The sequence below is a fragment of the Mugil cephalus genome, chromosome 9 (assembly GCF_022458985.1).
Source record: "Mugil cephalus isolate CIBA_MC_2020 chromosome 9, CIBA_Mcephalus_1.1, whole genome shotgun sequence".
In the NCBI taxonomy this organism is placed as follows: Eukaryota; Metazoa; Chordata; class Actinopteri; order Mugiliformes; family Mugilidae; genus Mugil; species Mugil cephalus.
Window position 1 is genome coordinate 1,358,584 of NC_061778.1, and position 26,442 is coordinate 1,385,025.

Below are 26,442 nucleotides of genomic sequence, written 5' to 3' on the forward strand. Positions count from 1 at the left end.
TCCGTTTGATTCCTTTTGATGCAGCTGAGTTGCTCTGTAAGTTGAAGTCATGTTGACAGTATTTATTTAAGTTTCTCAGTAACTATGCGACACTAATAACACAACACAGAACTCTGCTCTGAGTCATTCTCACCATTTGGAATAAATGCTGACACTCGACCATACGAGTTCTCTTTGTCCGGCTTCTCTTTGTCCACGATCTGGACTTCAGTGAAAAGCTGCTGATGTTTTGAGTCTTTTTATGCAGAAATGTAGAATATTGTGAGGGTGATGAACTCTTTCTGCAATAACCTCCTGGGTATTTCTGTTGTGACTGTGACCCCTGGTTAGCTCTGTGACATAATGCATCTTACAAGAAGGCAAATAACACAGTACACGTACTTATTGATTCATATAAAGCCCACAGACCCTTAATCAGACAATAAGTCATTACTAACTGAACGTTAGCTGGTGAGAGGAAGCTTTGCAACGTATTCGGCAGCTTCCACCTGCAGCAGCTCAGCGAGCGACTGTTCATGAACGTGAACATTTCCCGGCAGGCTGAACAAACTTAGTTCATTACTCAAGCAACTCACTTCTGGTTCAACTCCATCACTTTCTCCCCCAGCCCCTCTTTATTTCAGATTTTCAATTTCAAACAGTCTTTAAATGAAACTCCTACTCTCTCTTCCTCCTCATTTTCACATTTCAAAATTTTCACTTCTTACGGCTGAAGCGTAAACACACGAGTCGTTTCCCAGAGGTGAAATATTCTTCCTCAACCAGCCGGTTCAAAGACATTTCATAACCAGTCAGTTCTGGCAGATTCATTGCTGCGGTTCAACCGTGAACAAAGAGACTGTAACATCGGTATCACACGATATTCCCGAGGATATAATGAGAATGAAAATGCCTCATGTAACCACCAGACTTCTGCGGGTGAGTGGAGAGCCTCGTGGATCTGTGGCGCAGTGGATAGCGCGTCGGACTTATTGGACTCATGTTTATTATAGGAGAAACAGAATGGGGGCCATATTAACCCACTGACACATATCGCCACCTAGTGTGGAGGAGGAAGTCATGTTCCTGTCAGTTATTGGATTTTCTCCGTTGCATGTAAACGTACGAGTGTTTAGTCGAAAACTTGGGTTCATGTGGCACCTCAAAAGTAGCTACTGCCATCTAATGGAACTTGTGTGTTACTACGTCCGTAACTGGCTGAAACATTAACATACACTAGTGCATCCACAATGACGCAATATACGGTTATTTTTTCTTTCTCTTTATCTGTTTGTAGAAACCACAGAGACCTGGCTATTAACGGAATACCAGCCACTATTAGAGGAAATACGTACTGTACGTGTAATAAGAGCTGCGATTGGTCAGTTTGGTAGTAGTATGTTTCCAGCTGCTTCTTCATTTTGTGGATCAATGAAGATGAAACAGATGGAAAAGTTAAGCTGAGGAGGTTCGGAGCTTCCAGCAGTTGCACGACTCGTCTTTGGTGAAATTTCACCAAAAGTTTCAGTCGCCATTTTTGAAAGCAAAGTAGGAAGTAGAACCAAAAATGCACCCGGGTGGTAAAAAAAGACACAGCGCCGCCTAGTGTTTGCTCTGTCTGGAATGAATCTGTCAACATCAAACATCAGGTGACAAGTATTTTTCTTCTGCTCTATCAATTCAAGTTGTCAATAAAGTTGGATAAAAAAATAATAATCTTCTGTTTGTGGCAGATTTAATTCTGCACAACAGCAGAACCACTTTGCCAATAAAGTTTTCACTTAATGTCTTTTATTTAGTGTCCATGTAAACACTGACGGTTCAGGCTGAAAATACAGTGTTTTAAATATAAATACTTTCTCGTGCGTGACGTGCTGCTAATCTGACATTGGACTGGTCGTACTTGCAGCTACTCACCAACGACAGGAGCGGCTCCTCGGCGTGAGGTGGAGTTCGGCTCCAGGCACCAGCAACAAATAAAAAAAAGGAGGGGTGGGGTCGGGAGGGGGGAGGGAGGGAGGTGGTGTAGTGGTTTTGGGCGAAGAGATCGGTGGGTGTGGGTCTGAGTGACAGTTTCTTGTGTGTTATTGGGAGATGGTGTCGTCGTCGTGGGTGGGGTTTAAGTCCACTACAGTTGTCCCTCGAAGAGAAGCTCCTCCCATCCCCTCTGACGATGATGATGGCTGGCAGTTTTTACTCCCACCTGGAACAAAAACAGACAAGAGGCAGACTGTTAAAAATATATAAATATATTAATACAGACACACCAGCATCTAGATATCAGTCACAACACAAATGTTCTTAGACCACGACGCCCCACTTCAAAGACTATCTCTACTCTATTTTATAGAATTATAATTTTATTGAAATATTAGATTCAATTTATTTTATTTTTATTTTATTTTATTTTTATTTTATAAGTTTTATTTACTATTATGTTTATATTCTTTTCTATTATATATGACTAGTATATATTCTGAGTTTATTAGCTTATCAATTTATTATTATAATTATTATTTATAATAAAATTAATATTTTTTGTCCTTTTTAAATCTAATTAAAAATATATATTTTTAATTAAATTTGCCTATGTATTATTATTATTATAAAATACTTAATAATACTTAATATTATTTTTCTTTTTTTATTTGTACTTATGCTCTTCTTACTCTTCCTCATTTTATTTGTATTTTATTTTTATTTATTTTTATATTTTACTGTTCTACACAGATGATGTGTCTCAGTCCTGTAAGCGTTTCCATGTGTTAAATAAAATTAAATGAAATACTTTTTTTTTTTTTAACAAAGAGGACCACCACCTTTTTTTTTTCTCTCACCTTGCCCTGCAGAGGAGGAGGACGGAGGCAGGGCGAGGATGTTGGCTCCTCCTGCTCCTCCTCCTGCTCCTCCTCCTCCGTTGGTCTGGGAGCAGACGTTGGCGTGGCGCGCCACAGCTTTCTGCTTGTAGTGGTTACTGTGCAGCTTGTACTTCATCAGGAGGATGAAAATGAAGACGAGCACAGAGGCCACGATGATGCCCCCGATGATGATGATCATGGTGCCGCCCAAGAACTGGAGGGAAAGATCAGAAACATGTGGACAATGGTTTATAAACCTTTACGGCTTCGTGTTGCTGTTGTGCCTCACGCTGCACCGACCTGGTCCCGTATGGAGTGACAGCGCCCGTACTCGGTCTCCGTGGTGAAGGACACGCAGCCCACCAGCTTGGTGCCGGTCAGGGCGGTGATGCCGTCGTCGTATACGGCCAAAACACACAGCTCGTAGTCCCGCGATGACGCCAGGTCACTCAGCAGGAAGTATTTGTGGTTGGCTGGGATCATCCTGAGAGAGAGAAGAAGACAGAGGAGGGCGTCTTAATTCATCAGCTGTTCCAACGAGGTCCAGAAAACAGAGAAATGCATGACACTCCATCCTCACTGTGTTCATATGAGAAACAAACAGGACATGAACGACACACAGTACATCCTTCATCCTGAGCCAGCTCCATGTCGCCCCGAGACAAAACAAAAGAAGAAGACAAAGAAGCAAGTTTTCCCCACGACCACACAGAAGACACGACCTGCTTCATCACTACAGGAGGAGGACGGAGACCTTTGTATTTCTGCAGAACTACGCACATCATTGTGTGTGTTGTTATCTGCACTTCTCTCTTCATCTTCTTCTTTGTTTGTAACATTAGCTTAATTTGAAGCACTAACCTGAACCTGCAAGTTAATGAGTTTCCCACGACAACTTCTTGCAGATGTTTAGGAATGAATGGTAGGAGCCTCATAATTCCAAATGAAGCAGATTGTGTTAAGTTTGTATTAACAGCATCGTGCAGAATCTTTGAACAATGCAACCCGGGAGCAGGATCTCTTAATAAAATACAGAATAAATTGCACTTATGAAACAGATGTAATTAGAGAAAAAAAGTCTTGTTAGATAAAAGCCTCTGTGTCATTTGAGTGAAATAATAATATTTGTATAAATCCATAAAGTCATATGATCTTTTTCAATGGATATTTTATTTTCATGGACCCTTGCACTTACACCACAGAGCACTAGGGGTCCACGAACCCCCAGTTGAGAATCACTCTTGCATGCAATAAGCTCTCAGTTTTTCTCACTGCAGAAATAAACCCACCTGACTATGACAAACACAGAAAGAAATAATTCACTTTTATTGCACCTTTTGAGAAAAAAGGTCCAGGATTATTTCCAAGTAAAATAAGTTCTTCCATTGATTTGTTACCGTTGTTAATACCCACTGGTGGAGTAAAGATAAATGTTTTTGACCCAAAAACCAAACTTCTATGATTTGATTTAAACTCAACAATAATGCAGCTCATGTGGATATTTGAGACCAACAGAGGTAAATAAAGAGCAGCCGCTGCCGTCATTTAGACTCCTGTGAAGCTACTGCACAAAAACCAAGCTTCACGTTAAAAAAGGAATTACATTTTTAAAGTTTTAATCCTGTTAATTTAAAATGACCACGTCTCTGATGACCAGTAGTGTTCCAGCTCCAAGGTGTTTTACCTGCACTACAGTACATTTCTACCTTTGCTTCCCGTGTTTTCTCCACCTCTCTCTTATGCTGCTGTCACAGTCGTCGTCTCTTTGTCTTTCTCCATCAACTCTTTTTTTACCTATTGACGGAGCAGCTGTGCCGGTGGTAATGACTCCTGCCCCCGTTGTGCTGACAGTCAAAATGTAACACGAGGCTCCGGTAAAGAAAGAGGAGCTTCTCCGATAATACGAGAGACTGAAGTTGAAGTAGGAAATTGAAGTGGAGGGAAACACACACAGAGGAAAGAGATGTTGCACTTTCAATTGTCAACTTGAAAATCAAAGGGTACAATGTAGAGTGAGATTAAAGCCAGAGAGGAGGGGGAGGAAGACGAAGGAGAGGAGGAAAGAAAACAAACAAGGGAGACGCCAAGGAGGAGAAGAGATGAAAAAGAGAAAGATGGAGGAGGAGGAGGAGGAGGAGGAGGAGGGAGCAAAATGTCAGCGGAGGAACAAGGTGAAGATGAGACGACAGAATGAAAAGAGGCAGAGACGAGAACACAAACTTTACGTTCCTTCAGTTTTTGGCTCAGAATGAGGCGTCACTCACGTACGTTTTTAACACCCGACCATTAACTGAAACTGATTTTCAAAAATCAAACACGACGTATGCGTCGCTATATAAATGAAATATGTGCTGCAGAGCATGTCGTCCATCTCAGCATCCCTCCAGGTTTGGAGCTTCATTCCTCTCTGAATAGAAGAAATAATGGCTTGTGTCCACTCTGCAGAAGCAACATGTGCATGGAATATCAAATCAAATATCAACCGGTATTTATGTAGCACTCTTCATACAAAACCAACTTCATCTCATTGAGTTAAATCCAAACTGAGACGACTTGAGGCCGACATGCACTTGATTTTTATATCATCTGCTTGTATTTGTTTTCTCTCTGTCTGTGTTTTAACTGCATCATCTTGAGCAGGACTCTCTAGAAGAAGAGGTTCTTTATCTCAGAGGGATCATCATCATCATCTGATGATGATGATGATGATCAAAAATAAAATAATTATGAACAGCAGGATCCGTTCAATGGCTCCATTAGAGAAGCAGTGAGTCACTGAGGCAACGGATATGATGAGTTTTGAAAAAGTGGCCTTTAGGTTGGAAAATGATGAGGAGGATTGTGTTGAAGTTTGGCACGTTTTTCTTCTCCTCCTTGAAATCCCATTAGATGCTGCATATGAAACTTGTCTTCTGAGATTTAATAAGATGTGATGCTAAATAGTTTTACCCTTCAGCCAGATTTATCTGTCTTATCTCCACATGAGTTTGGTAACTCTTTGTCTGGATTTCATTATGGGGTTTCCGGTGATGCAGAGGAAGAAATCTACTGGATAGTCCTCCAGCCAATCAGAGAAGAGAAGTTTGGAACATGAACTGATTAAGGGTTAATGCCACTGTTAACTGTTCATCCTCTAAAGTTATTTATCTTTCAATTTATTTTACAGCAGACAGTAGATGGTAGTAGAGGTGAAGTTGTTCTGTCCACACTGAATTAGTTTCATTACAGGGAGTCCATTTTTATAGAAATGTGGTCAGATATCTGCTTTAAAAAGAATTAATAATAATAATAATAATAATAACTACCAGGTTCCATATTCCAACACAAAGAGTCTGTCGCCTCCTTCTGAACTCCTCCACTATATTTCTATCGAGTGTCACATCCTCCATCAGCCTGGTTTCTACATGAAGGAGTAACATCTGTTTCTCCCTCCTCTTCATCACAGAAGGTGACGTTCTACCTTTCAAACTCCTCACGTATAAGCCGCTCAGGCAGGACCATGTGCCGGTCTGTTTGGATTCCTTAAACTAATCTGAGCGGCGGTGGCAGTGATGGAGGAGAGACGGGGGGAGAAGAGCTTGTAGAAAAGAGCTGACGAAAACAGAAAAGAAAGAACAAAGTATTCAGAGCTGCAGAGGCCGAGGTATCGATGGAATGATGATAGAGAGAACTAGGAAACCCTCTGAAACATTACTGCTAACACTGGACCCAAACACACACACACACACACACACCCATCAGGCATAACATTATGACCACCTTCCTAATACTGTGTAGGTCTTGTGGTGACTCATCACTGAATGGACTTGAGTAGGGGTGGGAAAAAAGTATCGATATGGCAGTATACTTTATTTATATATATATATATATATATATATATATATATATATATATATATATATATATATATATATATATACTTTTCCTTGTGATAAAATATGGATTTTAAAAGAAAAAGAAACACAGTCCCCACCTATATATCTTACTAAAGTGTTTCTGTGTGTGAGCCTGTGTCAGGCTGCATCCTACTGGAGATGGCATTGCTGTGGGTAGGAGTTGGGGGGGGGGTGTCTGGTCTGGTCTGGTCTGGTCTGGTCTAGGTGGGTGCTACATGTCTAAATAACGTCCGCTGACGTCCGTCCAATGAATGAATGTCCGGTCTTAAAGTTTCCCAGCGGAACATTGAATTGTCACATTGTGGTTTAAATGTTGTTTACTTCTTTATCAGTGGTCATAATGTTGTGGCTGACTGGTGCATGTACTAGTTTAAAATCTCAGTACATTCTATAGGAGGGACACTATTCTCTGCAGCCGGATGTGACTTTGTCCTTGGACGTAAACTGTGAGCTGCTCAATTAGTGAATCAAACAAACTGTACTGGATTATAATGATGTTGGGCTGAAGGACTGAAGCCGACACAGACACAGAGTGTGTTCGCTCTCCCCTCCGGGCTCTCCCTCTGCAAACGTGTGTGTCTTCCTGTGTTGTCCTTTGTCTGTGTGTACCTGTGTGTACCTGTGTGTACCTGTGTGTACCTGTGGGTCGGTGTGTGTGTCCCATATATTATTCAGGTGTCAGGTGGTGCGCGGCAGTTCCTATTTATCAACGCTGGAGCAGAGGTGACCAGACAAGAAATGGAATTATAAAGCCTCCCCTGAACCCTCTGGGTGTCTGGGGGTGTGTGTTTGCTGCTTTCACCGTGTGTGTGTGTGTGTGTGTGTGTGTGTGTGTGTGTGTGTGTGTGTGTGTGTGTGTGTGTGTGTGTGTGTGTGTGTGTGTGTGTGTGTGTGTGGGATGGTAAAACAGAAAAAGACATAGAGAGACACTGTTTGTTTGTGAGGAAGGTGTCACTGTGTGCGCTGGGCAGAGGCAGCAGGTCTATTATAGAGCTCTGGTCTGTAAGTGCTGGGTCAGACTAATGGTTGAAATGTCCAGCAGCTATTGTTGCCTGTGGCCTCCTCCTCCTCCTCCTCCTCGTCACTGGAGGAAGTCGTTCTGCAGCCTGAGGCTTCGACCATACACACAAAATACAGTGGCTGCGCCTCATTTACCTCCGAGGTCAGAAGTCAGAGCTGAGTCATCAGATGGAAGCCATCGCCTTTTCCCAATATAACCTGTTGGAAACTTGCTGTGTTCAATATTTACATTTTAGAGCACAGAGTGAAATTATTATTTTTTTTTTTACATTTTTTTTTTTTTAGAAATTCTTGATATTAATGAATTATTAATTATTCAGAAATTTCCTTTTTCCAGACCTGAATTTCCAGACTTTTTGTTAAAAATAAATAAATAAATGAAATTTATGCTGTTTGAGTAAATAGTTGTGTATCATGTTAAATTATGGAATTAATCATTAGTTTTCATTCATCTGAATATACATGCTGTATTGTCACCAAATGATTTCCGAAAGATTATAGCTGAGTAATGTAGCTCAGATAAATAACTTAAGACCAAACCCAGACAAAATCAGTTCACGTTTTATTTTTATTTTTTTATAGCAGTTGTTACATTGGTCCTTTTTCTTATTTTGCACTAATGACTTTTTTTTCTAAAACAACTGTGTGTAGTAAAAAGGAATTATTAAATTTTTATACTGTTAAATTGTTTTATATTGGAATAGTTAATGGAAACAGATTTATTTGACTGAAGTATTGTCCTGTGTTTTATCATAATCAAGTAACTAAAGGCAAAGTTATGAAGTTATTCAATGATCATGACATTTCAAGTAAAAAGTATCGGTATCAGCGATACTAGTCCGGTATTTACTTAGTATCAGATCAATACCAAATGTCAAACTGAACATACTGAAGAAAGGTTAGTTAAGAATAATTAGGAAAGTTGAGAGTGAAGCAAGAAGCAAAAATGAACCCGACTGACCAAAGAGACACAGCGTCAAAACTAACGTTTTGTGCTGTGTTTTTTCAAAGCGAGTCAGACTGACGAGCGTATTAATGACTTGTAACTGCGAAGGCTACATGCTACGTAGGTCATGGTGTCTAGTCCCACAGAGGCAAAAAAAAAAAAAAAAACAACAAAAATGCACTTATAGCAGGAGTCAGAACGAGCCATGTTTGAATGAGAGGAAGGAGATGAAGCTTGGTGGTCCAGACCAGACAACTCAACAAAACCAAGAACATCCCTGACACATACCTCTGTATGAGGTCTTTGTAGAAGCTGTTTGCCAGAAAAGAGACCAAGAGGAAAGTGGGAGCCAAAGAACCTGTGTCCTTAAATAGTTTGGAAGTAAGCTGAGGTCTGACGAACTCAAATGAAATGGATATACGTTACAGCCAGTCACGGTTATTCCTTATACTTTATATTTTATATTCCTGTTGCCTTAGGCAGAGAACGCGTTAGCATTCTGCGTAATAAAAGCCAGCAAAGATCCCAGATAGCTGCAGTTTAAATATGTCATTTAAGGCTCTGAATAATGCAGCGGTCGTAATGATGTGAAATACGTCGTTCAGGATATAGACAGAGAAACGGGACTCTCTGAATAATGCAGCGGCCACAAACCAAACCAAATGGAGCCACTGTGGATTTTATTCTTTATTTTTACGAGGCGTGTCACTAAACCTGAGCCATAGCCAGGGTTGGGTTTTATATAGGTTCACATTGTGTATGTATGAAAGGGCTGAAAGCTTCCATTCACTTTAAACGACACACTCCTCAAAGAAGAGGCTCTACATCTTTTAACGTCTTCAGAGGAAAGGTTCCAGGTTTGATCCTATATTGGCTCACCATGTTAAGCTGCCAAATAAGACACATCACCATGAGACAGATTAGTGACTTCACGGTGAAATGAGCACAGCTCAGTTCTGCATATCTGATCCTGTCCTCGCATGAAAAATAAAAGTGAATGACTCAACTGACGGCTGCAACAAGGATAAGACTCATCTCTCAGGAGCAAAGCCAGAAGCAGCATCACATGGACCCTTCTGGGTTCCTTTAATTGTGCACGGAAAAGGTATTTTTTGTTGAAAGGTTTAGCTCCTTAATGGATATTATAATATATTCATGTAAATAGATTTATGGGCCACTATAACAAAACAAGACAAAAAAGGAAAACTGTAAAAGAAATTTACCACATGTGACAAAAAACAGCAGAAGATGCACAAGACTGCAAACAAGTGCAGAAATGTAAGTGGGGAAATGTTGCTTCAAGCGCATCTGTTTGTAGAACAAGAGCAGATAGTTAACCACATGGTCTGAGACGCAGGCTAGTTTTAATTTACCTCTATTCATTTTATTCTCTAAGCGAAGTTTAATCCTCTGTATGTGGTCCTGAACAAAAAAGTCTTGTACAACCCTGATACAGACATTGCAAAACAAGTATTTTTTGTGCAAAACATTAAAGTCCCAGTGTGTGTGCAGAAAATTTCAGAAAAATGGTGGTTTGGGAAATTAAATGCAACCTTTTAAGAGCTCTTAATGAAATTAATGTCATGCAAAGCTGATATGAGGTTCAGCTCCTGAATGGATATACAATAAAGACAATTTCCTCTAATTCTAGTGAGTATCTGGTCATTAATCTAAACGTCTAAAAAATAAAGTGTAGTTGTCTTTGGTTTTTGGACGACTGACAAATGTTCTGGGGTTTAAACTAAATGATGAGGTTATAAGTTTGTATTTTCCCTGAGAGAAAACACAAGAAAGAAACTGAAGGAATAAACCAAACACCAAAAAAGCCTCAAAGCAGATGGATCAGAAAACAATGAAACTCTAAACTGCCTAGTACGTTTCCACCAGACGTAAACCACAGAAGCGCGGTGGGAACATGCCAACTATGACTCTCAGAATAAAGGTGCACCAATGGGCAGAGAGACGTCCAACATGCTAATTTTGTAATTAACATCATACAGTCAGATGTATACAGGTAGGACAGGACCTGAGGGAATCACCTGGCAGGATGAAGAAGAGCTCACCACTGATCCAATATCACCAGGGAGAGGTTTATTATACCAGGAACAAATCAGCATTTTCTTTATTTTATTTTGCCTTTTTTTGTCCACTCAACTCCTGAAAGGCTGATTAGGCTATAACATAAAATATACAGGACACAGATACATCATTCTCTCCACACCTTAGACACAAGATCAGACTTTCTCTACATGCACTCAGCCTCACTGCCTCTCTGAATGTCAATAAGAAAAGAAAGAGAGGAGAATGAGAAGAGGTTAAGTGTAGGACAAGAAATGAGGTAGAACATGCTGAACAGGAACTGAAGACACTGAGTTAACTAAAAAATCCCAGAGCAAAGGCTTTTTGGTCAAAATCAATCTCTTTGATGTGGATGGAAACAGAGGTGGACAAAGTGAGTCAGAGAATGACAGGTGGTAGAGAAGAGCGCTGCCGTCATTAGCAGGAGAAGGTCAGAGAGAGGCCTCAGGTCGGGTTTATGCTAACAACTTATTATACACATGCAGCCGCGCTGGTGAGTTCATGAGGCACAGCTACTGTTAGTTGAGAACCTAGGGAGAGCTACCCACTATTAGCTGGGAGGCTAGGAAGAGCTGGTATTAGCTTTAAGGTTAGGAAGAGCTACTATTAGCTGGGAGGCTAGGAGTCTAGGAAGACCTACCTACTATTAGCTTGGAGGCTAGGAACAGCTACTATTAGTTGAGAACCTAGGGAGAGCTACCCACTATTAGCTGGGAGGCTAGGAAGAGCTGGTATTAGCTTTAAGGTTAGGAAGAGCTACTATTAGCTGGGAGGCTAGGAGTCTAGGAAGACCTACCTACTATTAGCTTGGAGGCTAGGAACAGCTACTATTAGTTGAGAACCTAGGGAGAGCTACCCACTATTAGCTGTGATGCTAGGAAGCTAGGTTGAGCTACTATTAGCTGTGATGCTAGGAAGCTAGGAAGAGCTGCTCTTAGCTGGGGGGCTAGGAAGCTAACTCGAGCCACTGTTAGCAAGGTACTAGCTAAAGTTTCCAAGAAACTTTTCCTGTAGCTGATGTTTAGTTATTTCCCTGTGAAACCAAACTGACTGACACTCATGGAAACACTAAAGCACCTCCTTCTGAATTTTACATAGCACAGACTTGACCTCCTGCTGAGTGATGGGGAGACACCGCGATCTGAGCTGAGAGTTTGAGGAGGAAAAAAACCTTTTCTGATGTGATCTCAGCCTAAAAGCCCGACTGTCATCTTCTGCCGAGAAGTGGGACAAAGTGACATGAGTCTGAGAGGAGAAAACAGACTGAGATGTGTACTGTATGGGAAGAAGGGAAGAAGTAGAAATAAAAGAAGATGGCCTCTCAGTGTAAAGGGCTGATGGAGTGATGAGGAGGAGGAGGAGGAGGAGGAGTTGTGAAAGGGGAAACCTGATGCCGCATCATCTCAGCAGAATATGATCAGCTGAGACCTTGCTTCCCTTTTCCTTCCTTCCGTCCATGAACCTATCTCTGGATCAGCTGAGTCAAACAAACATCTCCTTCTTATTCACCGCACTGCAGCACAGTCTCCTGCTCCATCACCATCATCCATCCATCCATCCATCCATCCATCCATCCATGCATCCATCCATCCATCTCCCTCTTCTTTAATCTCTCCTTCAAGAGGCAGGCGGGATGGTAATTAGAAAACTAGCGTGCATAGAAATTCAAATTCACACGCCCACATGAAGCCTTTCATGCACACACACACACACACACACACACACACACACACACACACACACACACACACACACACACACACACACACACACACACACACACACACACACACACACTGGTGTGGGACAGAAGGAGAGGAAAAAGACGAGAATATTAAAGGAGAGAGAATCAATAGATTCATTTCCTGGTGCTGACAGAGGCTGATCTCTCCCTGGACCCATAATCCTTAGAGTGTATGAGAGAGACAAAGGAAAAGAGGTGAAGGATAAAGCTGGTCAGGTTATTCTCACCCTTGGGCAGACATGTGGAAGAAAGGAGGGAGTACTGTAAAAAAAAAATAAAAAGATAACATAATAAATCCTCCCCTCCCCTTTCGTCCCACCCAGACAGAGGAGTAAATGTCGATGTGTTAGTGTTAGTGTTATCTCAGCACTTCAATTCTTTTTTTTTTTTTTTTTGCTGGTGCAGCACATTGAACTGAGAACCTCAGTGTATGAGGAAACTGAGAATTAAAAGAAACACAGCACAGAGGAGGACGAGGAGGAGGACGAGGAGGAGGAGGAGGAGGTACACACCAGTTCATACCAGCTCTCCTCTTCCCTCAGACCTGATTTGCTCCTTTTTCTGATCTTTACTCAGATTGACAGTCAAGACAGAGTTGATGAATCAGATGTTTGGATGTTCCGTTAGATATTTAAACCAAGGGAACTTTAATCTCTTTGGTCTTTGAGACTTTTACAGTTCAGTCGTTCATGTGCAGTGATACATTTTTTTAGTGCGAAGAACCACCAGTACACTATGAAACTATGTGCATTTAATGAACTATGCTCCAGAGCTGTATATTCCGCAATGTACCATAGATAACAATTTAAATTCGCAGTTAAAGTCTCTGCTAGCAGTCGTTCAGAGCTTTACTACTTTATTCTGTCTTGTTTGTTTGCTATGCACTTTTAATTTCTCCAAGGTTTTTGGGAGTAGTAGGACTTAAGAAGAATAAAAACTGACTGTTCTCTTTAAACATAAAGTAGCTCATATGTTTTATTTCACTACATATTATAAAGTCAAAGTCATAATCTGCTTTATTGATAATAAACATGTGCAACACAGACACAGGACTGAAAACAGCTTCCTCAAAGGCCTACGATGCTAAAGTTAAACATAAAATGTACAAAAGTGAGATTTAAAGATGAATATATATATATGCATTCGTCTTTAAATCAGGTTCAAAGAAAAACAATTGAATTGATTCATTTAAAGATATCGTCTTTTAAGCCTAATAGCATAATTGTCTAAATCATTTTTTGACTTAATGTTTCAAAATCAATAAAAATACCAAAACAAATACCAAACGTTCAAATGTGACAATTATGTTAATGATGTATAAAATGTACATAAACAAAGAGAAAATAACTACTGCACATGACAAACTGACATAAAGTGGCTGGTTCTAACCCTGAGTCAAGGAAGGTGCCAAAAGGGATGAAATGAGTCAATAAATATAATGGACAGTAAAAATGTCGCTGATGTTACAAACCTGAAACTTAACGTCCTCATATGTGGACGCAGGGTCTCAGACTGTTAATGGCAGATATATTTCCTGAGGTTTGTCCAGGTTCAAACATCCAGCCTTCGACTATTACGTGAAGATGCATTTGAGGCCTTTTACTGCACAGTGTCACGTCCTCCACCACAGGAGGAGGAGGAGGTGGAGGAGGAGGGGGAGGAGGAGGAGGAGGAGGAGGAGGAAGAGGAGCAGGAGGAGGAGGGGGAGGGGAGGGGGGGAGGAGGAGGAGGAGGAGGAGGAGGAGGAGGAGGAGCCACAAAGAACAAGTGTGAGCGCTGAAGGAGCTGCAGGATTATTTCATCTGTAACACATAATTTGTTGGTGTGTTCCCCCGTGGCGAGGGCTGCAGTGGTAACCGCAGAGATGGTCACTGAATTCCAGTGAACTTCTGAAACATTTTCATTGCTCAATTTGTCGTGCTATTATGATAGGGCAGCAGCAGCAGCAGCCTGCAGGGAACAGCCGGCAGCTCCGGACTGGAAGACCAGCGGCTGAATGAGTCTCTCTCTCTCCCACAATCCCCTGACAACTTGCAGGATGAACCGCCGGCCGACTGCAGCTGCTCGGTTCACACAGTTAATGCAGTTCAGCAGAACTGGGCAGCTCCCTAATGTGAGTGTGAAACAGGCTGAAGAAGAACAGCAGGCGCGTTCCCTCCGCTTTCCCCAGGAAGATAAAGGTTAGCGCATGATTTGGATGAGCCATTTGTGGGAAAGGCTGAGCAGGAGGCTGAGCCTTTAATGAGGGAAGCGTTGTCTCAGAGTTAGCTTCAGGAAGAGGGAGACGGACACGGGCCTCAGCAGAGGAGCTGGTCTCATTACAGCGGAGCAGGAAGAGATGCTGTCACTGAGGCTGCAGGTTTCACTTTGCAGCCAAACATGAGAAACTGAAAGAACTGTGTGCTGTTAGCTGACAGCGCCTCGTAATTGAGGACTGCACTGGCTCAGCTTAAAATGCAGACTGCATTTATGATCGGTTATGGAGAATACTGTTGTACAAATGATGCGTTTGTTATTTTTAAGACCTCAGGTAAGAGGACGTCATCTTGAAGAAGCAGCTGATGCTATCGTATCGGTTTTGTTCTGTGTGTTGTTTTATTTTGAGGAGATGACTGAAGGTTGTCTTGAAGGTGAAATGCTGAGAGGGAAACAAAGTTCCCTCCTCTTCAGTCCACACCTCATGTTTATTCCAACATCTTCAATGAAAAAAATAAGTAAAACGTTCATAAAATCTGCAGAACTCTGAGCAGAAACCTGCTGCTTACGCTTCAATCTGATCTTTGAAATGATGTCAACAGCAGCAGAAATAAAAAGAAAAAAAGAAAACTACTTTTTAAAATTTTTGTAACTTTTTTTGTATTTCTTTTAAATTGTAATTAAAATAGGAATAAAAGAGACCTATTCTTTTTGTCTAATGGTTGTTAAATGAAGGTCCTTTCCCTTTTTTCATGCTACATGTTCCTGTTCTACTCGGGGAACGATTCCTTTCTTAAAAACCAGCCGAGTTCTATGTGTTCTGGGATGTATTTACTACATGATCTCACTTTGCTTTTATTGATATGAACCATTTTCCTCAGTGAACATTAATGTTACCAGAGCATTTCTGAATAAAAGTCAGTAAAAGAAAAGTTTTAGTTTTAGTTTTAGGGTCGAGAAGATTTGCAAGAGTCACAACTTCAATGCAAAATTTACAAAACGAATCACAGTTTGGATTATTCACTTTAACTGCATATAAATATCCTCATATATGTCACGCTGCTGTTAGAGGAGGAGGTTACTATGAAGAAAGAAAAACTCAAATACCTGATAATTACAGAAAATATCTTCTGATAAGTTACTCTTTATATAATACTCATCTTTATTTTGATAAGTAAACCAGTGAAACTCTGATCTTTTATGTAGTAATTTGATGTTGCATCTAAACTTTTGTCCTATAGTGAATGTCCCGCCGTACTCCAGGGGGTCCTGTCCCTGTCCACCTCCGTAGTTTTAGAGATTCAGCTCTATCACTCCACACTTTTACATTTCATGTTTCACGTTTCCCAGATAAACGTTCCTCCTTCACCCTCTCAATGCCCCTGCATTAAAGCGGCCGATGTATTCATTAAAAACTCCTGGTGGCGTTATGTTTCTGTCAAGACGAGCTCATAGAACGTGTCTCCAAGTTAAAGCTGCTGCATCAGATGCCTCCGTTAAATAAGTGCATGTCCACATAAAGCTGGAGACCCCCTCCCTCTAAGACACCAAGGAGGAGGAAGAACAAGGTCGGAAAAACGACGGCAATTACAGAAACAGAAGAGAAGAGCTCAGCGGAGCAGAGTGAAGATGATGAGGCTCAGTGCTGTGACTGGCAGAGGCCAGAGGGGGCGTCCTGATCTCCTCTGTTACAGAGTAATAAGTAGCAGACTGACACTGGTGCACTAATATCAAATAGTCTCTAGTAAACAAAGAATTTGACCTTGCAACAGATTTTCTTTTTCAGATGATCAGCTGTTTGCTTTCCACCAGCGAACAGAGTCTGAGCTCCACTGGAGCAGCTGTACGGAGTAAACGCTGAGCTCCAGGGAACGACAACAACAGTTGGTATAAAAGCAAGAGGCAGAGAGGTTTTTTTTTATTATTATTGTTATTATTTTTTGCTTCCCTCACTTCAATTTCCCCATCGAGTCAGAGGATCAAATAGTTGACCTTTAAAAACATAAGAAGGCTGCTTCTCCGTGGCCCTCGGGCTCCTACAGCAGACAGGAGAGGCTACGTAGAACATCCCCAGAAACAAATAACACCTGCACAACTCCCTGTCTGCTACACAAGAGCTACGAAAAATCATCCCATCTCCTCTTAACTTAGAACTGAAGCCTTTTCTTCAGGTAAACAACAAGTCTGGGTCAGACAAGCTTAAAGGAGGTTAAACCTATATTAGCTCAGGTTTATGCACGTAGCCGTACTCTATATACTAATTTAATCATCAGCGTGTAGTATTCACGAGAAGAGCCGACTAGTCGTCTCTTATATGAAACTTAAATGACAAATCTGGGCCAGAGATAAAAGGAAGTTAAGAAACTTCAATTAGCTCCGTTTAATGACTGTGTTGGGTTTTAACAGAAGGAAATAATCAGCTAATAAGAAACAGTGAATTAACTGCCATCTCATTCCCTTTAACTAGTTTATATTTAGATGAAACAGACCGTTTGCTTTATTGGAGCTGGTGATAATGATGATATGAATTACACAGAAAAAAAACAGTATTGTTTTGAGTACATAGAAAAAGATGGAACACGTTTATTCAGGTCATAACAGCATCTAAATGTTGTTGGAGGCGTTCGAATCTTAGAATATATGTTGGGTTTTATATTGATTCCTTTTTTTGCTTCATTTCAGAGTAAAATGAGACGTTAAACTGCAACCGTTCCAATAAAAAAAGAAAGAAATGTGTTTGACCGGCAGTGTAATTTCATTTAATCCGGAGAAATCTGAGCAGTAACAGTCATCAATCAAAGGAATGAAACAGGAACAGTTCACTGACCCTCTGCACTCTGTAGGACACGTGTGAGCGGAGATAAGAACAAAAACACTGAGCTGTGACAGCGACTCTGTTCCTCTCAGGGGGAAGAAACCATCACATCCTCCCACGGATCAATCCTGAGGGACGCCGCGGGTCCCAGAGCGTCGCAGGCCATGATAACATTTGATTATGCGTTTGGTTTCGTGTTGCTAGGCGACACAGCTGGCTAAGAGGGACCGTCCGGTGGTCAGTGATGGGGGGTCTACACCAAATGAAGGACGCTGCACTGGGTCCGGAGGCTGATGGCTCCTTTACTTTACTGATAGTAAAAACATGAAGGTGCCTCTGTTTCATTTACACTCGTCTAAATGTGTAATTATCTTTACGTATAATTAAAGAACCGTCTCTGCATTGATTCTCCTTCATCAAATAGAACTAAATCACATCTTTACATTCGTCTTAACGTTCTTGCCTCACTCACTAGTCTTCATATTGTCTTTTCTATTAAATCTTTTACCTCTTACTCTCTTTATTTTATTACTGCTGCATCGTCTTGATCTCTCAGCCTTCATCTTATCTTCCATCATCACGTCACCTTTTTTCTTTTGTCTCCTCCCACGTCTCACGCCTGAGTTCATCTCTACAACCGATTAAGTGGCCAGAACAGGGTTAGTTACTAGAGTCAAAGAGCTGATGTCATCTGACGACTGAAACCAAATCACCTTTTCAGAACACGCGAAGTCAACAGTGTATGTGCAGTTCCACTAATGACCACAAGAGGCTGGATCTGAACTCTGAGTCAATCCCCATAGACCTCCATGTTAAAATGTCCATCTTTACAGCACAAATACACATGTGTGCATTCATGACATTTATACAGGAGGTCATATTTTTAGGACTAGAATTGGTTTGAATTATATTAAGGTTCAAATTTCTGCAGAATTAAGGGCGTGAGTGACCAGGGGTCATCCAAACATACTCACTACTGTAGCTACATATATTCCTATATATTATTATTAATGAACTCCTCTTTAATAAATAAATAAAGCTGAATCTAGCTGAACACTTCAGAGCAGTATCAGAGGAACATATTGAGACGACTCCCTGGATGCAGCCTGATAAACTAATTCAATAACAACGTCTCTGTCAAATATTACTCTAACACTTTGACTAGCTTAGCTTTGACTCCTCGTGCAGCTCACAGAGTCTCCGAACTAAAACGACTGGATTTATTCGAGAGAGCATGAAAACGTTCACTCACAGTGCAAATATCAGGAAGCCTGGATCGACCAGACAGAGGAGACACTGAGTGGGTGTCGTGGTAGAAGTGAGACCAGTGTAAGGAGCTCAGTCTCAGACAGATAATCTGAACCGTCTCCTGCTGTGAGTTACTCCACGGCTGAAGGAGCAGCTGAACTCCCCCCGTCCCTCCTACCTGTAGATGAGGATGTCGTCCGTGGAGCTGTTGTACTGGATCTGGTACATGCGGACCCCTGGGATGTGGTTCTGCGGGGGCCATCGGATGGTGGCGGAGGTGGACGTCAGGTCGGACACGCTGACCCTCTGCTGGTCGGAGCGGGCGTGGCCTCCGCTCACGTTGGACTTGATGGACGTGGGGATGTCGGAGGGCCCCGGGTCGGGGTCCAGCTTGGGGTCAAAGTGCGGAGACGGGTTGACGACTAACTCCACGGGGGCGGTGGCCTCTCCGGCCGCGTTAGACGCTATACACGTGAACTTCCCAGAGTCCTACAGAACATCAAACAGGTGGATGAACCAGGAGTTCGTTAGTTTTATACTGGAGACAAAAGATTAGCAGTGAACTCCAGAAAGAAAGATTCAAATGCAGAGAAACAGAAGATGGTGAGCTGAGGAGTCACTTACCTTGACCGAGGCCTTGAGGATGTCCAGGGACCCGTTCTCGTAGCAGATGGTTCTGGACGTGTTCCCGATCAGCTTCCCGTCCGGACTGACCCAGTGCGTCGAAGGCTCTGGGTCTCCGATGGATTTACAGCGCAGGCTCACCTCCTGACCCGCCATCACGAACATCTTGGAGGTGTGACGGGTTATCATCGGCGGCTCGCAGACAAACTCCTCCTGTTAGAGGACGAAGGAGACAACAAAACATTAAAGTCTGTGTTTAAAGTTCAACATGAATGAGACATTCAAATTTCCACTGCTATAGATAAAACTTCCCAACAGAACATAGAGTCTAGACTAATAATACTGAATTTAATATTACTGCATATTATTATTTATCCTTCCAACGCAGTAAATTTACTCACATTCCTTGTAGATTTATACATCGTCTTATATATATGTGTGTCATATATATTTGCTTATACTATTGTATTTTTTATATATATATTTTTTATTTAATTTCAATTAACTTTAAATGTATTTATTAATGTATTTTGATTTTTAAATTAAAAAATAAATATATTTTTTTCTTTATTATCTTACGCCTATTTCACATTTTACCTTTTACTATTTTTTTAACCATGTTTTCTTATGTGATATTAATATTTTTGTATCTTATCATTCATCCTGTTTCATCATCCAGATTTATACATCATCATCAACTGTTTTTATATTTTGTAATTATTTTTTATTTTTATTTAAAATAACTTTCAACTATTTATTAATTTATTTTTATTTTTTAATTAAAAAATAAATGTAAATGTATTTTTTCTTCACTATCTTAGGCCTGTTTCTCCTATATCACATTATTATATTTTATTATATTATATATTTGCTTATACTGTTGTATTTTTTTAGCTACGTTTCTATTTTTATTTTTATTATTTCTATTTTTTTTAATTAAAATAAGTTTACATTTATTTATTGATTTCTATTTTTATTTTTAAAGAAAACATAAATATAATTTTTTTCTTTACTATTTTTCCTTTCACTACTGTTTGTCAAGGCTGATTTCTTATGTGTCACAGAACCGTTGAATGCAGGAGAATTCTGTCAAAAAGAGAAAAGCTGATTCTGGTTAAAATACTTTTAAAATATCTGAGTAACTTCCTGGGTTCCTCCACCAGCTCCAGAGTTTCAGAAGGAGTTGAGTTGTTTGCACATGAAGACTAAAGTGATGTCAGCCTGATCTCAGAGTTTTTCAGCCCTTGCATTATTTAAAACCCACCCAGTGGCTCCAAAGCCGGCGTAAATCCAGCGCCAGCCCTGGCGGAGTATTACCGCGAGGCCAGGCAGGAGCGAGCCCGGGCTTATCGGGGCTTACTCATCATTCCCACCACGCAGTGCGTCTCCAAACCCCCGTTTCTCATTTCTTTTTTTTCTGCTTGAGTCTTGTTACCAGCAGAGATGATTGCTGACCTGATGACCGCCGGGCTGCAGCTTCAAATAAACCACTAGTGCCTCTCGGCCCGGTATTACTTTCGGCCCCTCGATTGCTCCTGAAGCTCTGGGTAAAAGGCTGGGATTGAACTGTGCTGCTCCCCGGAGTGATGGAGAAGAGTGAGAGGGTGAGAGTTGAGCTTTTAGAGGTAAAACAGCACCAAGACTCATTTAGTGTCTTATGAGTGAATAGATCGTCCATATAACCCTAAAGTCTGTGGCGGTGGAGCAGCTTTGGCTGATGGCTGATGGCTGATGGCTGATGACCTCTGGTCCAGGTGGTGGACTCTCTCTAGACCTCACAGTGGTAAAGAGGCTATTACCTCTTTTAGCATTAATATGTCCTGACACTCCAGTGACACCGAGGTCTCGGGATCGAGGCTAATCCTCTTATAGTGATCCTACAGCCCCTCTCTGAGGGAGGTCCCTGGCTATTACTGGAGGGGAGTCAAAGGTCTGCGCGTCTTCCTCTTTAAGACGATACCAATTAATCCCCCCTTTATCTGCTGCTGCACCTCCACTTATCACAGGAGCTCTCAGGCTGCCCGGTGGGGTCGAGGCCTCTCCAGGTGGATGTATCATCATCTTTAAGGTAAGAACACTTAATTCTGCTCTTATCTCTCAGAGTATCAGCATAGATCTGCTGCTACACAACGCTCCCTCAACCTTTAGTCCAAACCAGCTGACTCAGACCCTGCTGTCCTATAGGCTCTTTATTAAACACCATAAGACTGGATCATGTGACCTGCACAGAGCTCGCCTGCAGCCAGAAGTATAACTCAAATGAAATTCATGCAACATTCATGCACAGTAGCGACTAATGCTGCATGTCGCTGTGGGTTTTACTATTTCTGTCCCTTGACGAGTTGAAATACGGATTTATTGCACATTTTATTACGTCACCCCCGACTTTCTGTCTGGAGTTCTGTGTTCTGGGATTATTTACTACATGATCACACTTTGCTTTTATTGATATGAACCGTTTTCCTCAGTTGACCTTTAATTAATGTTGCCAGAACATTTCTGAATAAATGTCAGCAAAAGAAAAGAAAGGTTTCGTTTTAGGGTTGAGAAGATTTGCAAGAGTCACAACTTCAGTGCGAAAGTGAAAAATCAAATCACAGTTTGGATTATTCACTTTAACTCGTTGGCTTTTCAGACTCTTCATGAAATTATCCCTCGAGGAGTGAATGTCTCGTTTATGTCACGGTGCTGTTAAAGCCAGAGGAGGAGGAGGAAAACTCAAATACCTGATAATTACAGTCAAAATGTCTCCTGATGAGTTACTCTTTATATAATAATCATATTTATTCTGATGCACTGAAACTAAGTGGCCATTGGTTCCTACATATTATTTCCTCCATTTTCCCGTGACGAGTTAATTTCCTCTGTTTTCTCGAGATCTCGACTTAATTATCTCATTATTTTGGGAAAACAAAGCTTTGTTTGTTCCAGATCTCCAGAAACTTAATCATTATCTATCAAACATTAACCACAGAGAAACAGCTCAACGTACAGTAGAGCTAATACATTATGTCACTAGTGTTATTACTACATCATTAGTGTTAGGAGCATCCACTGTCAGCGTGGCAGCTCACGTATGACAGAACTCTAGGATTAAATAAAAAACTTTGTTTCCCTGGACCATGAGATAAATAACTCATTAGCTCAAGAAAACAGAGGAAATAATGTGTATGACTGCACAGTAGATTAGAGCTTCCCTAATGTCAGACTTTATATTTATCCGTTTCAATGTTAATAAGCTCGACTCAGGGAAACACAATAAACCCAGTGCACATGTTCAGTTATGTAGTTGTGCCAAATAAAAATACTGACAAATAAACTCTATTCTATTCTGTTTTATTTTATTGTTGCCAAAGGGCAAATGTGAACCAATGAAAATGCAAAATTCAAAGTGTCAGTTCGTCGGTTCTGCTCTGCTCACCTTCTATGTTCTGTCCCTCACGTTTCTGAGCTCCTCGTGTATTTGAACTCTTTTTAACGTGTCTTCTGTTAAATCCAAGTTAAGTTTCATTAAATCTGTCTTTGTTTATGTTGCACATTTGTGGAAAATGGATAAAATGCAATGAAAGTCCGTTATTGTCACTGTTCAGTGGATTTGAAAACTGCAGCTCTCGACCAAAGTAAGAGTGAGACTAATATGAAGACATTACTATTGCACATGTCTTTCCTTTCTGTCTCCCTGGGGCTGCAGGTTAGGCCTCATTTAAACAGTGGTAAAGATCCAGGTGTAATTCTGGCGCCGATGTGGTTAAATTCTTTCATTTCTCCACACGTTCATATTTTATTGAATAAAATCTGAGTTTGTTCTCGTCTACGTTGCCTTTGTAACAACTCTCCAGGGAGCTGGGACGAAGAAAAGCTTTATTGCCATATTTGCAGTGATGTTTATTTAATGTGCTCGGTTCCTGTTAAATAAACCAACTGAACCACATGTATGTGGGTAAAGGCCAAACATCTGCCTCATCTTTGCCCCTCGTGGCTTCACACACCTCAGTAAACCAGATCCACGCATTTGCAGGGACGTAATCCAGAACCTTTTATCTTCCTAATGTTTCCTTATGAGATAAAGCGCTAACGTGACGAATGCACTCGACAGACGGTTGGTTCCTCTGCGACGCCAAACATCTGCCTTCGCTCGTGTGTCCTGGAGACGCGACGCAGGGACGGGTCCACGGAGGACAAAGTTAAAACAGCAGAAAATCATCAGGCTTTGCTCCAGAGCAGGATGGTGCTGGTCTCTGGGACCAGACTCATCGTTCAGCTGAGCACCGGTAAGAGCTTTAACAATGAGCCGCGGTCCAGAATCATCTCTGAGGGTTCAGACACGGGCTCCTCAATAAAACATAAAAGATCAATCCCTAAACGGTGAACACGAATAAATACGTTCAACTCGGTGATGATCAGAACAACTTGACTGAAATGTGAAATAAATGTGAAATTAAGTTTTGCACTGCTGAGCACCATCATTTATCCCACCCATCTATTATTTTATTTTATTATTTTTTAATTGCATTTTAATTTACAACTACAGGCCAAAAGTTTGAAAGAACATCAAACTTGTACATAAAAGATCATAGTTTCATTGGTTTAATGCAAATCTCAAAAGAATACATAGAACTCACAGTTTTTTTTTTTTTTTTTTTTACTTTTAGTCTGTAGTGTATTTCTTAATGTCTGTTTTTCTTCATGTGTAGCTGTGACCAAGTATTTTTCCTCGTGAATAACTAAAGGCTGAGTTTGATATTACTCGTGTCATGGTGGTTCTGCTTAATGAGTAGTTTTCATGCTACGTACAGTGGGGGAAATAAGTATTTGATCCCCTGCTGAATTTGTAAGTTTGCCCACTTCCATAGAAATGATCAGACTCTGGTTTTTATGGTTGTTTACTGGTTATGGGTATAGACAGAATATCAGTCGAAAATGCATAAAAAACACACAATCTAAAAGTTATAAATTGTTATGTATTTTATTAAGGGAAATAAGTATTTGATCCCCAAGCACAACACAAGTCAGTACTTTGTAGAGAAACCTTTGTTGGCAAGCACAGCGATGAGACGTTTCTTGTAGTTGGTCACCAGGTTTGCACACAGCGCAGGAGGGATTTTGGCCCATTCATCTTTACAGACAGTCTCTAAATCCTTCAAGTTTCTTGGCTGCCTCTTGGAAACTCGGAGCTTCAGCTCCTTCCACAGGTTTTCGATCGGGTTAAGGTCTGGAGACTGACTAGGCCACTCCATGACCTTAATATGCTTCTTCTTGAGCCACTCCTTTGTTGTCCTGGCAGTATGTTTTGGGTCATTGTCATGTTGGAAAACCCACCCACGAGGCATCTTCAGTGTTCTTGCTGAGGAAAGAAGGTTTTTGTCCAAGATGTTACAGTACATGGCTGCATTCATTGGCCCCATAATGCGGTGAAGTTGCCCTGTACCCTTTGCTGAAAAACAGCCCCAAAACATGATGTTTCCACCTCCATGCTTAACCGTGGGTATGGTGTTCTTTGGGTCATACTCACGTTTTTTCATCCTCCAAACACGGCGGGTCGAGTTAATGCCAAATAGCTCAACTTTGGTTTCGTCAGACCACAGCACTTTCTCCCAAGCCTTCTCTGAGTCATTTAGATGTTCACTGGCAAACTTAAGGCGGGCCTGTACATGTGCCTTCTTGAGCAGGGGGACCTTGCGGGCACTGCAAGAGTTCAATCCATAACGGCGCAGTGTGTTGCCAACTGTTTTCTTGGTGACGGAGGTCCCAACTGCTTCCAGATCATTACAAGCTCCTGCCGTGTTGTTTTAGGCTGCTCCCTCACCTTTCTCATCATCATCCTCACTCCATGAGGCGAGATTTTGCGGGGAGCTCCAGACCGAGGACAGTTGATGGTCCTTTTATGGGTCTTCCACTTGCGAATAATGGCACCAATAGTTGTCACCTTCTCACCAAGCCTTTTGCTGATGGTTTTGTAACCTATACCAGCCTTGTGCAGGTCTACAATCTTGTCCCTGACATCTTTTGACAGCTCTTTGGTCTTGCCCATGGTGCTGTAGAAGTTGGAATGTAAGAAACTGATTCTTAGAGCAGGTGTGCTTTATATACATGACGAGTTAAGATCAGGAGTATTGGTAATTAGTTGACTGAACACAGCTGTGTGCCACATGCGCACCAGCCAATCTGTAGGAGCCTGAATTCTAAGTGAATTGTTGGGGATCAAATACTTATTTCCCTTAATAAAATACATAACAATTTATAACTTTTAGATTGTGTGTTTTTTATGCATTTTCGATTGATATTCTGTCTATACCCATAACCAGTAAACAACCATAAAAACCAGAGTCTGATCATTTCTATGGAAGTGGGCAAAATTACAAATTCAGCAGGGGATCAAATACTTATTTCCCCCACTGTATATTTGTCCTTTTCTCTATTATTGCAAAAAGCAAATCTTTTTTAAACTTCTGGTTCATTGTGCGTGGACCTGGACTATATCTATATACGGTGAATCTGATGTAATCTCCCTCTGTTTTTGACGCGGTATCTTGAGCCCACCTCTCTGATGGTCCAGAAGTATTTCCCGGCCAGGTCTCGGGGCGAGGCGCAGGTCTCCAGGTCGTCCTCTCTGGTCAGCCTGCGCAGCCACACCAGCTCACAGTTACAGTGCAGCGGGTTCCCACCAAAACTCAGCACCAGCGCCGTGAGAGGAGACCCCTTCATCTTGGCGTAGACGGGGATGCGCAGGAACAGCGGGTCAGGGGGGATTTTCTTCAGCTTGTTGGACGTCATGTCCAGCCTGAGGATGGATGGAGACACAGAATGTGGATAGAGTTAGAGGGATGAACCTTATTTTCATTTCATTTCTGAGCCCATTTCTAACTTTTATTCCCTGATTAATCGTTAATATGACTTTAATTCCTCGTCTGATTTGAGTCCAGGCAGAGGGAAGGATGGATCAGTTCTCCTGTTTCCTCCATCAAACATCATCAGCCAGAAGCTTAAAGAACCACAGACGTCTACAGGAGGCTGATGGATCTAGAAACAGCTTCCAC

The 26,442-nt window shown here is 41.3% G+C and overlaps 1 protein-coding gene across 3 annotated transcripts in view; it reads right to left on the reverse strand.

Annotated features, from left to right (window-relative positions):
* The window catches only part of si:cabz01090165.1 (uncharacterized protein LOC100333421 homolog), a 295,771-nt gene that overhangs the window by 11,343 nt on the left and 257,986 nt on the right, over positions 1 to 26,442 (reverse strand). For all 3 annotated transcript variants that reach the window (XM_047594882.1, XM_047594880.1, XM_047594881.1), the window contains 6 exons: positions 25,946 to 26,186; positions 19,406 to 19,618; positions 18,960 to 19,270; positions 3,138 to 3,321; positions 2,817 to 3,051; positions 1,897 to 2,182 (listed from right to left, as the gene is read on the reverse strand). In XM_047594882.1, the coding sequence (XP_047450838.1) occupies positions 2,064 to 2,182; positions 2,817 to 3,051; positions 3,138 to 3,321; positions 18,960 to 19,270; positions 19,406 to 19,618; positions 25,946 to 26,186 (1,303 nt within the window). In that variant the 3' untranslated portion in view covers positions 1,897 to 2,063. The remainder of the gene's footprint in view (positions 1 to 1,896; positions 2,183 to 2,816; positions 3,052 to 3,137; positions 3,322 to 18,959; positions 19,271 to 19,405; positions 19,619 to 25,945; positions 26,187 to 26,442) is intronic.